This window comes from Aythya marila, assembly GCF_965140915.1.
Source record: "Aythya marila genome assembly, chromosome: 3".
NCBI lineage: Eukaryota > Metazoa > Chordata > Aves > Anseriformes > Anatidae > Aythya > Aythya marila.
The window spans coordinates 27688768-27705401 of NC_139044.1; the positions used below are offsets into that span (position 1 = coordinate 27688768).

Sequence of the window (16634 nt, forward strand, 5' to 3'; positions counted from 1 at the left end):
GTACCATTTTGAATTAAACTCATGTTTTCAACTATTTCAAGGTTTAGGTATACTTTTTTTCCTCATTGGAGGACCATAAGTTGTTCTACTAGGGTGAAATCACTGCTATATTGTGTAAGAACAGTTACATTTCCTGCCCTGTCTTTAAGTATAATACCTACATAAGTATCAGGATTCAGGTGAGCGTGGATGAACTTGATGTATTTTCAGTAATTCAGAGCTTCCTACAGTTTACAGCAGTAATGCCCTTTTGTTCATCTGCATTTTTCCTAACAGTTTGCTGAGGTGTTTGGGATTTGCACAGCCCAACAAAGATAGCCAGAGTAACAGGCCTGTGATGAAGCTATCATTTGGGAGAGAGTTCTTACTGTATTAATTACCCTTTGGCTAGACTTCCATTGTCCTCTAATAACATACATCCAACAAACCTGACAAGTAACCTGAAAATGATTCCTGTATTGAACTTAGCCAAGATGTTAATAGGTGATGTAACTACATAAGTATTTAAAACTAGCTTTAGTTTAGGTGATAAAAAAACATTTTGCTATTAACTGTCTTTATTTGTTGTCCCAGGGGAAGCTGGAATCTTGCTAGTTGTGCCTTTTCTATAGCAGAAAGATCTCTTTCTAATTTAGAAATGTTCAAAACTTGTGCATAAAACACAATCTATCTACGTAGTAATTGCATTCCTTTCTTCAGATAACATGAATGTTACTATGCTGTTCAATAACAAAAGTAATATGCAACAGCATTTCTTTATTACCTTTTGTCTTGAGCTAGTAATGCACTGACTTTGGTTTCCCTTGATCAGATCCACAGGCAACCTTTGGAAATTTTTGAGTCAGGAAACAGAGTATGTGGTGCAGTATTTGGGTCACTTCCCATATATGAAGTAAGCACAAGCGTTTTCCAACTTTTGCAGTAACATTAATGTACCAGAAGCCATTAGAACTAGTAAATGGTTACAATCACATACTTGGACATTTTATTTTTAAATGCTTCTCAATTTAATTTTCTCACATGGTTTGCATCACTACCAATTATATCCAACTTCTTATGATTAACTGCTTTAAAGATTAAGGGCCATATATCTGCAAAAATACTTGTATTGCTAGCCATACAGACATCTCTGAAGAATAAAAAATATCTGGGATGTAACTAATTTTCTTCACAGCAGCCCATATGATTACCGTGTTTTAGATTTGTGACTAAAAGAGTATGGTAACAGGACAGTGTTGTAGCTATTGCTGAGCATTGCCTGCACTGTGTCAAGGTGTTTTCCCCACCCTCAGTGAGTAGAATGTGGGTGCACAAGAAGCTGGGAAGGACCACAGCTGGGACAGCTGACATAAAACTGACCAGAGATATTCAATACCATATAATGTCCTACTCAGCGATAAAAGGTTGGGAAAAGGAGGAGGAAGATGAGACGGTTATGGTTACGGTATTCATCTGCCCAAGTAACCATGATGTGTGCTGAGGCCCTGCTTCCCAGGAATGGGATAAACATCAGCCTGCTGATGGGAAGTAGTAAATTAATTCATTATTTTGTTTGCTTGCATATGCTGCCTTGCTTCATCTATTAGACTGGCTTTATCTCAACCCACACATTTTCTTGCTTTTGCTCTTCCACTTCTCTTCCCCATCCCACTTGGGGAAGTGAGCAAGCAACATCGTGGGTACTTAGCCATTAGTGTATAAAAGCTAACACCACTACAATTCCATGTCCTATTTGCCTTTGAAAGACAGCCACATCAGCTCTCTTCCAGCTATTGAAAATTGCTTCATCTTCAGAGATTAATAGAAATGAACAGGTTCAGAGAGCTGCTTATCCATTTCTTTACATGCTTTTAAAAACACGTCATTTTATAATTATGTAAGGTTTTCCCTTTGGCATTTTCCCTATTTCTAATTAAAACTAAAGTATTTAACTCTAGTTGTAAGATGCAGATATCCCTCTTCTGTCCAGTTTATTAAATAGTTCTTCACAGAATCACAGAATGGTTGAGGTTGGAAGGGACCTCCAGAGATCATCTAGTCCAAACCCCCTGCTCAAGCAGGGTCACCATTCTTCCTTGGTTCTTCCTCAGAACTGACTACTTACTACGTTTCTTCTTAGGCTCTTAATGTTTGATTTTTTTTCAGTCTTGCTAGCTGCTCCCTTTGGTTTTCCTTTTTAATTTCCTGTGTTGTCCAAGAGCTGATTTTTACTTATGTCTATTCATGTCTCCATATTCTCCATTATGCAGAACACTCCCTCCATAATGCAATACTACTTCCAGTAACAATTAAATATTTAATCCTACGCTGAGTGAAGTCAATGGACCACCGCTCAGGAGGGCACCTGAAGGGATGAAAGACACGGACTCCTGATGGCTCTTGAACAGGAGACATTTATTGCCATTTTTCACTACTACATATACTTTGCCTGTAGCCCCATGTGCTGTCCACATGCCCAAATCTGTCATACAATTGGTTAGAGACTCTCAGACACACGCCTCAAGCCAGCCAGCAATTGGCCACTGCCAAGCTCATCTTTAACACTGTAGCCAAGTTACTTTATCTTGACCTTGCTCAAGTTTTTCTTTCTACCGCTTGTTTCCTCATTATCTCTAATTCAGGGACATGTGAAACAGCACAAAGACACCTGAAAATTCCTTTCCCACAATTCCCCCTCTTTTATTTTCAACCAACCAAATGCTTTCTATAGATTTTTCTATCAAGCACAGCAGACATTGCAATAAGCAAGGTACAATAAGCAACAGGGTGAAAATCACAAGCAGAATTACAATTGTAAAGTAGCGTGCCTACTAGAATCTACATCAGTCAACAACCACTAAGCGCTAGGGATGTTGCTTCGCAGCGACACTGCATCTCACTCACACAGCACAATCACACAATCACGTAATGAGGCCTCTTGCACTTCTCATTCATACCACAGAAAAATATCACTTAAAATAATTTGTCCGCAGCTTCAGGAGGTCCTTGTCTACTCTCACGGTGAGCGGCTGAGAGTGGAGACCCCTCCGAGGAAAAAGCTCTGGGTGCATCTAGGGGTGTCCACTCCACAGTCAATCCCACAGCCAAGCAGAGTGGCTCCTGGCGCAAGGAATGATGCTATTATAGTTTTGTATAATTACACCAAAGAGATGCATTGCAATAAGGAGCAAGTGTGGCGTTGACCATTTGTTTCATGATTTAGTTTTTGCCCGAGAAATTGAACCTTACACATGCGGTTGCTGTTACACATCCCAGGATATCTAATTCCTGTGGCTCTAAGGGCGCCTGTGGCAAGTAGACAGTCCAGTCTTTGTTATCTGCTGGGTTCCCCACCAGACATGTTGTAAATGGGTCATTAGCACTAGCCAGGGACAGGCACATCACTTCTTGTCCTGTCATGTTGGCAAGGGTGACCCAGATGTTGTGGCATGGTTGGATGGAGACCCAGGGCTGGCAATAACCAATGGCAGTGGTGATTTTGAGGAGGAGGCCAACCATGACCTTACTCCCCTTGCTGGTACCCATCTTGGTCCATGACCTGTGGAGACACAAGTGTACCCTCGACCCCAAGTTAATAGAGGCTGGGGTCCCTCCCAAAGACCTGTATTTAAATTTTTTACCATTTACTAAGGCCTGCTCTGATTGTGGCACCTGTGACAGTGTGGAATTCATATTTTTGTAATGTTTTATTATGGACAGTACCTCTTTGTGAAGAAAGGGAAATGATAGGTGATTCATTAAGTAAAGTGCCTTTCCCAACCTGTTCTGTGGTGTTTCCTGGGTGTCTCCCCCTTTTTGTTTATTTAGCAATGCTTTCAAGGTGCAATGTGTGTGCTCAACAATGGCTTGATCCGTGGGGGAACGAGGAATTCCTGTGATGTGTCAGTTACCCCAAATTCGAAAAAACGTTTGAAGGGAGTGACTACCATAGGCAGGGACATTGTTGGGTTTTATTTCCTTTGGGATGCCTAGCACTATGAAAGCAACATGGAAGTGAGCCTGGACACGGCGACTAGTTTTTTCTTTTTTTTTTTCTCTTTTTCTTTTTTCTCTCTCTCTTTTCTTTCTTTTTTTTTTTTTTTTGTTTTTTTTGTTTGTTTGTTTGTTTGTTTTGTTTTGTTTTATTTTCTGGCTGCAATGTCCTCAGTCACTGCATTGATTCATTGCAAATCATGCAGCAATCTCCATTTCCCGCCCTTCTTCTCGATGACAAACACTGGTGAATGCCATGGGCTGTCTGTTGGATGTATGTCCTTGTTGGAGTTGTTCTTGAACCAACTCCTGCAGACTACTGCTCAGACAAGAATCAGCTGAGCAATTCTAGTTCCCTTTGGTATGAGCACTGGAGGAGAGGGAGTCCATGCCATTGCTTGTATTACCCCTTCAAAATCTTCATCAATTACTCCAGGCAGTACAAAAAGACCCGTGGTCCCTTTACACTAAGAGGTATTTTACAGACCCAAGCGTCCCAAAGGGTGCATGCAGTCCATTACTGTGGAGACATCCAACCCGGCACTTCCTCATGTTTGGGCGGTGGGGGAGTCCACCGTGACGCAGTCGGTGGAACCACTGGAGCAGCAGGCGGTGACGGCTGCGGCCTGCAGTCACCATCCCCCAGGGTGGTGACTGCCCACGACGGAGGGCCGGGGCACTGGAGTCGCCACACGCCCCGCACTCACCTTCCCGTTTCACCACCACAGCTGTGAAGGCTGACCCTCTGCGTTATACTTCGAGCGGCAGCGGTTGGCCCAGTGCCAGCCCTTGCCACACCATGAGCAAGCGGCGGGAGGAGCAGGGTTACCACGTGTCCCCCCTCCCCGCTCCTCACTGTGGGTATTCAGCAGCAAAATGTCCCGTGGCTTGGCAGCGGAAACACCGCCTGCCTCCCGTTTGAAGCGCCACAGCAAAGGCTACGGCCAAAGCGACAGCGTGATGTTCTATGGACCCAACTCAATCACACGCCTCTGTCGTTTGTGCTAATGTAGTATTAACAGGCAGGGCTTGGAGTATTTTCTTACATTCTGTGTTTGCATTTTCCGCTGCCACAAGGGCCTCCTTCGCCTCGCGGTTGTCAATATCAGTGAATTGCGTATAAGGCTCGCTAACTTGTTGCCTAATGCTAGTAAACGATGGCTCGACTTTTCCCGCTTCAGGTAACTTCAGCATAGCCTGGAGGGCCAGAGACGCGGACTGCCGCAGGATGGCATCGTTGAGCCGAGCCTGTAATCTCGGATTAAGGAACGGCTCGGTCCCCATCAACTCTGGGATCCCGGCCCCCCGGAGGGGGTCGCTAGGCCCTCTTATATACTTTACATATACTTTCCCCGTAGCCCCATGTGCTGTCCACACGCCCAAATCTGTCATACAATTGGTTAGAGACCCTCAGACACACGCCTCGAGCCAGCCAGCAATTGGCCACTGCCAAGCTCATCTTTAACACTGTAGCCAAGTTACTTTATCTCGACCTTGCTCAAGTTTTTGTTTCTACCGCTTGTTTCCTCATTCTCTCTAATTCAGGGACACACGAAACAGCACAAAGCCACCTGCAAATTCCTTTCCCACAGGAACCATGCAGTAAAGAAAACTGTCTAAAATGCATGATGTGTACATGTTGTGTCTAGCAGCCTTCCATCCACCTTATTGCTGTGCTATTTAAATCGTGACAAAACTACAGCACTATATAGTAATGCTCTCTTTTTTCTCATAATTCATTACATAAAACCTGAAGTAGTTCAGGCTGTATGTCACTGCACAGCATTAGTTTACTTGTTGAGTTCCAACTCCTAATGCTTTAAAGACACCAAATGGAAATTAGTCCTAGCCCCAAACATTCTAAACAATGGTATTACTCAGTTGTTGTTTTTTTTAAGTGTTGCAAGAAAAGCAAAGACACTCCATTTCTTTGAACAGATAATCTACTAAGACACTGTACTACAAATAATTATTTTGAAGAATAATTGTTTATTGTATCCTAGAGGAGAGAGGACACTGCTGGGAAGAAGCTAAGAACAAAAGAGCATGTCAGACAAGTAATATTTCCAAAGATACCCTTCAGGCAGTCTTTTCAGTGCTGGATCTAGTACAAAGCTGTTTGTTAACTGATTTGTTGGGTATTATCTGTGAATTTTATCTTGATGATGTCTGTCTTTAGAGGTTAGTGTCTCTCCTCCAGCATCCAGAATTATATTGCAGGTTTAAGAGTGTATCAGGTGTATCAGTTGTTTTGTTGTTCCAGATCATTACTGTAGTATGGAAAGGTATCTTAAGACAGTCTCTTTCAGCACGGCAGAAATTCATGGTTGGACTGGCTACAGTAATTAGTTTGCCAGAATTTCATTACAGCTCTTGCTAATGCTTTACAGAATCTGAGACGCTCTTCAGGTGCCCTAACCCACTGGGGTAGCTCCATCTGAATGGCATCAACGGCACCAGAATCATGGGAGCCAAAAGGCTTTGTTATGTATCCACCACTGTAATAGTTCCCATTATTGGGGCTAGGATTGGATGGAGAAAGCACACAAACATAACTGTTATTTTGTTCTTCGATATATTTACCCAAACTTCTGTTCCCTGCAAGCAGAGTCTCAAAAGACACACTAACTAGCTGATTGGCCAGATATCTAATGGAGGAACATGATGCAGAAGACACCAGAGTTAAGGGGAGTTTTTGAAACTGTATAGCCTAGTTCTATCCACTGTTCAGGATGTGCTTGTCCATGGATATCTAGAATCAGGACCCTTGTCATCTGTGATTTTGCAGTGGTCAAAAATCCCATATAATCCTCCCAGGCCTGTTCTGCTTGGGGAATTCCAAAGGCGGCTTCTTCCTTTTCCCTGTTAGCATCCATCTTGAACCTCTGTAGGTGGTTTATAATGATATGTGGGAAGAAGCCATCAGTAATCTTGTTGATTTCTTCAGCAAGAACCTGAGCCACTTTTATGGTATACCTGTCTTGGTTGGTAGATGCTTTGCAGTTCTTATAGTCTTGAATGCTTCCAGGAGGACAGTCATGAGAGAAAATACAAGAAGATGTCTCTGCATCCCAACAGCCAGCATCTCAATCAGGGATGTCTTCAGGTTCCATTGACCCACCATGTGGGACAGAGAGGATCAGGTTCATGTTGCCCACTTGATATTCTGTGAAATTATGACCAAATAAAAGTTTTCTGCTGCCAGTGTGTTTCAATAGCAAAGATAAAATGGAAAGGAAGAAGAGATGCATGATTTTTATTTGCTGCTGGAAGACTTGGCAATAAGGAACATGGCAGTACCTACATAAAAGCAAAAGACAGATTTTAGATTTTTTACAGCTGGAAACATGAGTGTTCAAATGCTGCTGGAATAATTAGTTACTGGTTAATCTATTTTAATCTATCTCCAACTAGCACAAAGAAGAAAAGCACTTACAAGAGAAACAAGGGACTTAGTGTGGCTAGACATAACTAGGAGAATTCTCACAGAACAACAGGACAAGGGAAATGGTAGGTTACTGGGCTGCCTTCATTCCCCAAGAACACGGAAGGATTGATTATCTTGATCATCCCAGTGAATTGCCAGATCTCAGCAAAATATTTAAAATAAACATTTTCCCACCTCACCTCTGAAACTTGAAGAAAATTCTACCAAGATTTGATAAAACATCTGTATCTCATTGACCTGAGTGACATGTCTTTCCATTATCCACATGCTTACAAAAACTAGAGGCTATTTCAACTCAGACCATCACTGGGTTTATCTAAAATAAACAGACTGATAAAAATTGAGTGCTACCAAGCCCTATCTCTATCTGCTCTTCAGGCTGAGTTAATTTCATAGCATCATAGACAGATACCAGTGAGTGCATTATGGAGTGACTCTCTCCTCTTTGGTTTTCAAGTTATTTCTCTTCAACACAGATAAGATATTTTTAAGCTCTCACTGACTGACTTTTTTGGAAAGCTGCAATTCAGCAAGATGCTAAAAGTACTTACTGGTTTGGAGGTATTACATCCCTAAGAAAATCAATTGAGTGTAACCGTGTTGGACAGCTGTAAAATGAATGAGTAAAGTCAGTGAAGAGCAGAATAAGAAAGGATACTTTCACTTCCATGAATTAAAAAAAAAAGCTTCACATAACACAGTCCAGGTGGAGAGTATGTGTGTATTAAATGGGTGCACTAACAGATGAGGCAGGCTGTGCTGTTGTCTGTATTGCCTTTACCATTAATTCGCCTGTAGAATAGCAGAGGCACAGAGGGACAGCTAAGTAAGAGAGCTGAAGATCTGAAATAATCTGTCCACCAAGCCTGGCCTGAGCACATATATTACAGCAGTCAGTAATACTGAGAAGGGAAGCACTAAGGTTCCTATCACCTTCATTTCCCCAAGCAGTCTGCACCCACTGATCTGTCTGGGGCTCCCTTCCACTACTGCATTTGTCTTCAAATCTGAAGGAGCAGTAACCAGCAAAGGAGGCATCCTACACCTTACCCTTTTAATGCTGCCATAAAGACAGCACAGAGTATCTCTGCTCCCTGCTGTAACTTCTGCAGATTCTCCTAAAACCCATGCAGCTCCCATTGGTATGGATGTGCCCTCCCACCAGTTTTTCACACTTAAGAAAAGCAGAGAGCAATTTCACCCAGGTGACACAGCAAAATGTTCTTTTCCTACTGTGAAGTCAGCTGTCAGCATCTTTGCTGGCTTTTTAGAAACAACCTCCTCTGCCTACTGGTCTGGTACACATTGGGGTGCCTGTGCACAAAGCGATTATCTTGTTTCTCAGATGAAAGTCCATGAGCTAGAATCTGATCCCTGGAAATCTAATCTTGAGTTTTCCTTCAGAGCATAATCAAAAGCTCTTTTTTTTTTTTCCCCTCTCCTCTCTCTTATAAAGGATTTTCAGTCCTTTAACATGAGCTTTCAGCTTAAAACAAGCTCTTATCCTCCATTGTTTATGGTTACCTAGGTTTCCCTGAGGCACAGACTTATACCAGTCAGTTCACTGTTTGCATTACCAGAAACACAGAGAAAATATTTTCAAGCATTACTCAAAATCCTTTTTATCCAAGGGACAGACTACAGATAAAATATAGCACAAGTCACTTATATAAGTCTAGGAATAGCTTACCTACAGTGGGCCCCAACAACAAGTTAAATAAATCAACAGCAACAACTCATAGGTGCTGCTCACCTGCCTTAGGATTCAGGTTTCCTTTGCCTCAGGCTCTCAGCTTAAATACAATGACACAGCTGTTCATTTCCCACTACCGGCCCGGAAATTTGTTGTCACCTGCAGCAGTTCACTTGTCTTTTTACATTTTCTTGTTAATGATTGAATCAGACTGTTAACACCACTAGATTCCATTTTAAAAATATCTGCAGACACAGCTTTGTATGGTTCCCAAATGGGAAGAAAGTCACCCAGGCACAAACTTGCCCACAGCTCTGGGCAAGTTTGGAGAGTGAGAAGGAAGTTAGAGAATTTAGGAGGAAGCTAGAAAATTTACCTGTTTGCCGTCTTCTCCATAAGGGGGGGGGGGTCATGTGAATAAGAAATAATTAAACTCTGAAGTAGGCTTCAAGATACCTGTTTATCATAGGTAAACTAACATTATTGCAAGGTTTAAAAAATCCTCAATATTGTAAACTGGCAGTAATCACTGTAGGATTACTTTGAATATTTACCTAAAAAGAAAGGGAGAGAGAGCTGTTCCTGACTCCGTGCCTTCAAAAGCAAAACTGAACTGATCATTGCACTTGTTTCACTTGGGGCTCTCTGTCCAAGCAGGTCCCTAGAGGCCAGGCTGAGTCATGCAGCTATGTGGCACAGAGACTTCATCTTCACCTGTATTTATCATTTCACAACTCAGAACTACAAAAGGCAAATATATATTTATATATATATATATATATATATACATACACACACACACACACACACACACACACTAGTATACTACAAGCTTAGCATTTAGAGCCAGCAGTGTGCCCTGGCTGCCAGGAGGGCCAACCATACCCTGGGGTGCATCAAGCACAGCATTGCTAGTCAGTCGAGGGAGGTGATTGTCCCGTTCTACTCTGCACTGGTGCGGCCTTACCTCGAGTACTGTGTGCAGTTCTGGGCACCACAGTACAAGAAGGACATTAAATTGTAGAGTGTCCAGAGGAGGGCGACGAAGGTGGTGAAGGGCCTAGAGGTGAAGACACGAGAAGCAGCTGAGGGCACTGGGCCTGTTCAGTCTGGAGAAGAGGAGGCTGAGGGGGGACCTCATCACAGTCTACAGCTTCTTCACAAGGGGGAGTGGAGAGGTAGGTGACCTATTCTCTGTAATCACCAGTGATAGGATCCGCAGGAATGGTGTCAAGCTGAGGCAGGGGAAGTTTAGGCTGGACATCAGGAAGAGCTTCTTCACTGAGAGGGTGGTTGCATGCTGGAACAGGCTCCCCAGTGAAGTAGTCACTTCACCAAGCCTGTCTGAATTTAAAAAGTGTTTGGACTATGCACTTAATCACATGGTCTAATCTTTTGGGTAGACCTGTGTGGTGCCAGGAGTTGGATTTGATGATCCTTATGGTTCCCTTCCAACTCAGGATATTCTATGATTCTTTTGTTCTCTATAATGACGTGCCTCTTTAGAGATCAACAGAAACTTGCCACAAGCACCACAGCCACACCAAAGGTAAGCTCAGAATAATTAATGTGATTAATAAAGATAGATGTGATTCTTTCACGAACTCTTTTTTGCCACCACTTATATCTTTACTTCCTCCCTAAAAGAAGACCAGAAGGTAAAGCGTAACTAGTCACACTGCCATTATTCCACCTGAAAACTGTTCAGGCCAATGCTTACAACATAAAAATAAATAAATAAATAGATAAATAAATAAATCTGGTATCTGGATATGAGAATGACACTCTCTTAATTCAGGTTATGTATCAGTTGATTAGTAAGCAGGCAAAAAGGCTGCTGCTTATGGAATCATTCCTGCTGCATCTAAGAGCACCTGAGTTTCCATCAGAGGTCTACAAGGCTGTTCTTTAGTGAGCATGGTTTGATTTAATCACAGGTTGCAGCTGCAGATAGAAAGTACCACCCAAGGGAAAAATGCACTGATGTAACAGCCAAATTGGGTCAGGAGGAAAGTAGTTCTGTTAGCAACACAGTTAAAGAAGCCTCACTTCCTGGCCCCCTCCCTCAATTTTTCTGATTTCCAAATGAGGGAGACCATTAGCTTTTTCTTCGGTGCGGGAAAGATAGACAAAAACCTACTTCCAAAAAGATTTTCCAGGTCTAGGTATATCCCCTGCCTGCATGTCAACCTCATGCATAGAGGAGACCACAGAGTGCCCCAAGCTCACCCCCCTTCTGTAGCTTTCATGCAAAGGAAACCCTGTACTGAGTGGGATTTGTAAATGATGAACCATATGTGTCTGCATGATCAGGGCAGCAAGACCCTCATGAAATGGATATTTCTACTTCTAGCTCTTTGTCAAATTACATGAAAATAAATCCATGGGCTCAACGATTATTGCAAATATACATTCAGAAAAGTGGCATGAGCATGTAAGTCTTCTTTCTTTAGTAGATCAGGCTAAAAACCAAGTCCCAAATGCATTAACTTTTAAGAAACAAGTGGAGACTAAATTAGAAAAGAGTGTGTTCACCTCAATGCCTCTGTCCCCTTGGGTGCAGTGACTTTTCATTTTACATCACACTATGTTAGAAGCCGTTGTAGAGTCACTGGGATGGCTGGAGACCTTGTATTTTATGGTAGGAAGCACAGGTGGAAAAGCCAAGAGAAGAGCCTCCTACCTGCTCCCTCCCTTTGGCCATTATTCATTTGGAAAGAGGGATTGTAAATAAAATTCCAGAAAGAGGGCGATCAGTCCTGAGGGAAAAAAAAAAAAAAAAGAGTAAAATATGAGTTGGGCAAGAATTTTGTGGTCCTGGCCTTCTTCAGCAAAAGTTCCTTGGCTCCAGTGTTTCTGACTCTGAGATTCACCTTATGACTATTTTTAATGTAATCTACAGAAAATAGACAAAAGTAGATTAAATCAAATTACACATATAGCATTTAAAAAGATGTGGATATATTGTATTAAAATGATGTGGATATATTGTATTGCCTACCCTGATTATTGTTCTTCTCATGAGCAGAATAGTTTAAGAAAAAAAAAAAAAAAAAAGACATGTCAAAACTGATATAAGAACACATTTTTAAGAGAAGTAATCAAGAATCCAAAATGCAATTGAATTTAAGAGTCCTGGAGTGTGCTAGATATAGACAGAAACATGGGGTGAAAAAAAATAAAAATAAAAAGATAGTAAAGAGGTATTCAATCAGTATTTTCAGCTTTAAAACATCTTATGGTGTCATCACAGCCAACATATTTCTATGCATTCTTTATGCATGCACAATATACTTGAGTTTAAATTCAGTATTGAATTTAAGCCTTACTGTCCACTGCCTGGAAACATTGCTTTTCTGCCCTGGTGACTAAGTCACATTCAATATTCCAAATGAGCATACTTTTGGTTAAACTAACAAGAAAAAGAGAAAAAGAGGGAAAGGAAAAGGAGTGGGAAAAGAACTATTATATATTTCAGACTTAAAACTGGTCAGTTGTCAATCATTTTACTCCAGACATTGTATTTCTCACTTCTACCTTGAAATTATTGTATTGGAACTGCAGCACTAACATCTCAGGATGACTTGTGGTGTGCTTTACATGACTGGCTCTGGCCCTGATGTGGGAAATGTAATGGCGTGCTCTGGCCAGCCCACTGGAGTGAAAGCAGGACCTCATCAGGACACATCAGACACATTGCACAAGGATGAGTCCATCTGATAGTTCACACCTGTAAGGGAAACAGATTAAAACAAGAATGCCCTTCCAGGTACTTTAAAGCGACTTTATGCTACTGTGTTTATACTATTTGCTGTATTTATGCAATATTTATTTATGCTACTTATGGTACTTATGCTGTCCCATGAGGCCTGGGAATAGAAATGTTGTCAAGAAATGTTGTCTGTTATGGCATAGACTTGCTTCTCAGCCCAGCATACCAATTTTTCTAAGTTGTTACGTGTGGCCGCAGATGCCACTCCAGGCACTAAAATTGCCAATGCTGCTCTAGCTGCAACCCCACACAATTCAGCATTATCATTGCAATCTGGTGCAAGCAATGCCCATTTATGTCTGGTGATCTCACACAACTGTAACAAGCTAGTAGCAAATACAATGAGTTTATCTAAGTAACATGGACATCTGATAGCATTTGCAGGGGTACCTTGCCAGGCCCTATCCCCACAAATCAGAAAAACATCAGGAGGTAAGGCCAAAGCTGTACAATTGTTCCAAACACTGTAGTTGTTACCCCTTGTCTCCATGCTATAAACCCCTAAACCCTGCTTAGCAGCATCATTGTAATCACAGGTGTTATTTGTATTTTTGTACCGGTATGGCCCTTTCCAGGTTCCTGTAGCAGGATTCATCTGATAGCCATAGCTACATTCACATTTGTAGCCACCCTTCAGGTTGATACAGATTTGACTACAGATACCAGGGTTTTGGCATTCATCAATATCTCCACAGTTTCTCTTGTCTACAAACTCAAACCCAGCTGGACAGTCACACTCATTTATGACGCATTCCTTCAGGAGCTCATCACCCCAGTCCTTGCAGTCTCTCTGCTGGTTACACACTTTATTGATATCTATGCATTCTCCACTTCTGCACTTGAATTTGCCAGGTCCAGAGCACTGAATAACATTGTTACAGTTTGCTTCATCAGTGCCATCCAGACAGTCTCTCACACCACTGCACTGCCTACTCCCATGGACACAGTTCCCATCTTCACATCTGAACTGGTCTGGCCTGTAGGTCCGAGAAAAGCAGTTAATTTCATCACTTCCATCCTTGCAATAAGGATCTCTGTCACATCGCCACTTCTTGTAGGTACATTCACCTGAGCCGCACTGCACCTCACTCACAGAACACTTCACCGGAGGTGCAGGCTGGCGGCCACACTGCTCCAAAGATTCATCCGACTGGTCGGAGCAGTCACCTTGACCACTGCAGACAGAACTTTTGGAAATACATTGCCCACTACTGCATGTGAACTCTGCTGCACTACAAGTCACATTGCCACAATTCTCTTCATCTTCTCCACTGTCACAGTCTTTTTCACCATCACATTTCCATGACACTGTTCTCATATGACACAGCTCAGCACTCTCATCAGACCCATTTTCACAGTCCGGATCCCCATCACACTGCCATCTGTTTGGCACACACTGACCACTGTTGCACACAAAGTCAGATTCAGCACACGTCTTCTTCACACAAGCACTCTCATCACTGCCATCTGAGCAGTCTTCACATTTTGCTCTAGCACCGTCGGCAGCAGTGCACAGGCCGGTGAGGGCGAGCAGCAGAGTGCCCCGCAGCGCAGCAGCGCCCGCCGCTGCCCCGCACCTGTGTCACTTATACTACTGCTATTACCCGTGCTGTTACTGTCAGTGGCATCCTCCTGGTACCGTTTCTGTCTTTGTCGCCCCTTACTTTACCCCTTTTCTTTTTGCCACTGACCATTCACCACAAATGGATGAGACACATGATTACTAGTTAGGAAAGAGAGTGTAACATCTGCTATATGGCTGCAGGCAGTGCCGGCTGCAACCATAGAATCATAGAATATCCTGAGTTGGAAGGGACCCTTAAGGATCATCAAGTCCAACTCTTGACACTGCACAGGTCTACCCAAAAGTTCAGACCATGTGCCTAAGTGCACAGTCCAATCTCTTCTTAAATTCAGACAGGCTCGGTGCAGTGACCACTTCCCTGGGGAGCCTGTTCCAGTGTGCAACCACCCTCTCTGTGAAGAACCCCCTCCTGATGTCAAGCCTAAATTTCCCCTGCCTCAGCTTAACCCCATTCCCGCGGGTCCTGTCACTGGTGTTAATGGAGAAAAGGTCTCCTGCCTCTCGACACCCCCTTACGAGGAAGTTGTAGACTGTGATTCACAAACCTTAGAAGCGGTTTGTGAAAGAGCCTGCCGGTGGGCATTTGGCAGTGTAATCTGCGTCTCTGCACTCCTGCCCCGCAATAGAGCTAAATCGTCATTAGTAATCCGTAGAATGTGGCAACCCCACGGAATGTTATTCAGAAACATAGTTATAACACCGATCTGGGGACGAATAGTCTTTTTTGCATTGCAAGATAAACTTCTTATAAAAAGAATGCCAGAGAGAAGCAGCACAGCCGCCGCTGCTTCCATGGTTACGTCAGACAGGCTGCAGGGTCCTGATGTCCACCCCTCTGCTCTGTGCCGACTCGCCTCACGGTGAGGGTCGCTGCCGTTGTCCACTGACGCCTCTGGTCTCCCGTAGCAACTCGATCTCGGATGTCCCGCATCGCACCGCGATTACTTCAATTTCCCGCATCCCTCCGCGATTCCCTTTTCCGCATCTCTCCGCGATTCCTTTTTGCAGTCTATACCCTGCGTGCTCCGCTTTTCTAAAAAGCACTTGAGCAAATCATACGCCGCTTGTCTCTCCATACCTTTATTTATGTCAGCGCTGTTGCAGCCTTTGCAAGACTTCGGCGACACGTGGCCGGCGGGACCCTGTATAGGTGCTCCCGGATGCGGGGATTCCGCGTTTTCGTCCCTTTCACCTTCCGAGCTGCGGGTGCGGGGATTCCGCGTTTACGTCCCTTTCACCTCCTGGGCTGCGTTGCAGGACCGGTTTCCTTCTCATATTCCGTCCAACCGTGGCTCGCAGGTTCACCGCCAGCGGTGTCCCTGTTCGGGGCGCCATTTGTTGTCGACGGAAGGAAGACAGGGACACTCAATATGAGTGATCAGCAAGCTTCATTTTATTGCCCGAATAGCCTAACTTTTATAGTGAACTTAACAGGGGCGGACAGTGTTTCACACAAGATTATTGGTCAAAAGCACTCAGACAAACAACTACAAGAAAACAACCCCACCTGCAAGAAAACAACCCCCTTGTGATTAGCAGTCACGTAGACCTTGTCCTTGAAGCCAGCTACTGGTAACAATATTTTCCTGAATTCCTCAATTGGGCGATGTGGGAACACTGTCATGGGAACTTCTCATAGTTGCCCTGGTAGCTTGGTTTGCTCAGCTACAGCAAGCCATGGGATTTTTTGCTGTTTCAAAAATCCCTCAACATAGAAATATAGAAATATTTAATTTCCTGTTTGTAACTACAGGTGGACCAAACAGTAAAATTCTGTGAAATTTCAGGCAAAGTACTGCATTTAATTCCTCTTGATATTTTCCTTTGTACCAAGACAATATCATGATTTTTCAAACGCTTTCCATGTGCAGACGTCCTCTAACCAGGATTTAATCACCAGCTCCAGAGACCAATACTAAGAGCAGCTTAATAAAGTAGTTAAACATAATGCAAAAAAAAAAAAAAAAAAAAAAAAAAAAAAATCAGAAAATCAAGTAAAAAAAGACTCTATTTCAATGCAGTGCTACTTTCTAGAGCGTTGGCAAGTCTTGCGGCTGAGTGATCTCATTGCATGCAGCTGGAAACATGCACACACTCCTGTATTTGTTTCCATTTTATGAGTGCTAACTCAATACATGAAGGTTTTCTTAAGAGTGCAGATAAA

At 43.0% G+C, this 16634-nt stretch overlaps 2 protein-coding genes across 14 annotated transcripts in view; one reads left to right on the plus strand and one right to left on the minus strand.

Moving 5' to 3' along the window:
• The window catches only part of WDR64 (WD repeat domain 64), a gene marked incomplete at both ends in the record, with an annotated part of 60504 nt that extends 57322 nt beyond the window's left edge, over positions 1 to 3182 (plus strand). The window contains 2 exon segments of the mRNA XM_082758170.1: positions 781 to 892; positions 2973 to 3182. Coding sequence (XP_082614296.1) covers positions 781 to 892; positions 2973 to 3182 — 322 coding nt within the window.
• Positions 3183 to 5947: 2765 nt separating this feature from the next.
• Positions 5948 to 15935, minus strand: LOC309876298 (very low-density lipoprotein receptor-like). 13 transcript variants are annotated; one of them, XM_082756410.1, is made up of 8 exons: positions 13443 to 15935; positions 12651 to 12843; positions 11797 to 11872; positions 10081 to 10753; positions 9668 to 9854; positions 9490 to 9587; positions 7972 to 8028; positions 5948 to 7272 (listed from the first exon to the last, which is right to left on the minus strand). In XM_082756410.1, exons 1-2 carry the CDS (start codon positions 14201 to 14203, stop codon positions 12801 to 12803), a joined length of 804 nt encoding a protein of 267 aa, XP_082612536.1. In that variant the 5' UTR covers positions 14204 to 15935; the 3' UTR covers positions 5948 to 7272; positions 7972 to 8028; positions 9490 to 9587; positions 9668 to 9854; positions 10081 to 10753; positions 11797 to 11872; positions 12651 to 12800. The 13 variants fall into 13 exon arrangements, 11 of the variants coding, with proteins under 11 accessions (XP_082612536.1, XP_082612537.1, XP_082612532.1 ...); XM_082756411.1 differs by having other exon boundaries at positions 10081 to 10173; positions 11649 to 11872; XM_082756406.1 differs by having other exon boundaries at positions 11649 to 11872.
• Between the last annotated feature and the right edge of the window lie 699 nt (positions 15936 to 16634).

What these genes read in the sequence shown, in the direction of transcription:
- LOC309876298 (XM_082756407.1), bottom strand. Translation starts at nt 14,203, where the DNA reads ATGAGAACAGTGTCATGGAAATGTGATGGTGAAAAAGACTGTGACAGT. An exon ending in ACCTGGAAAGGGCCATACCG is followed by an intron (nt 12,844 to 13,442) that starts GTACAAAAATAC and finishes TTTCCCTTACAG; the next exon opens with GTGTGAACTATCAGATGGAC.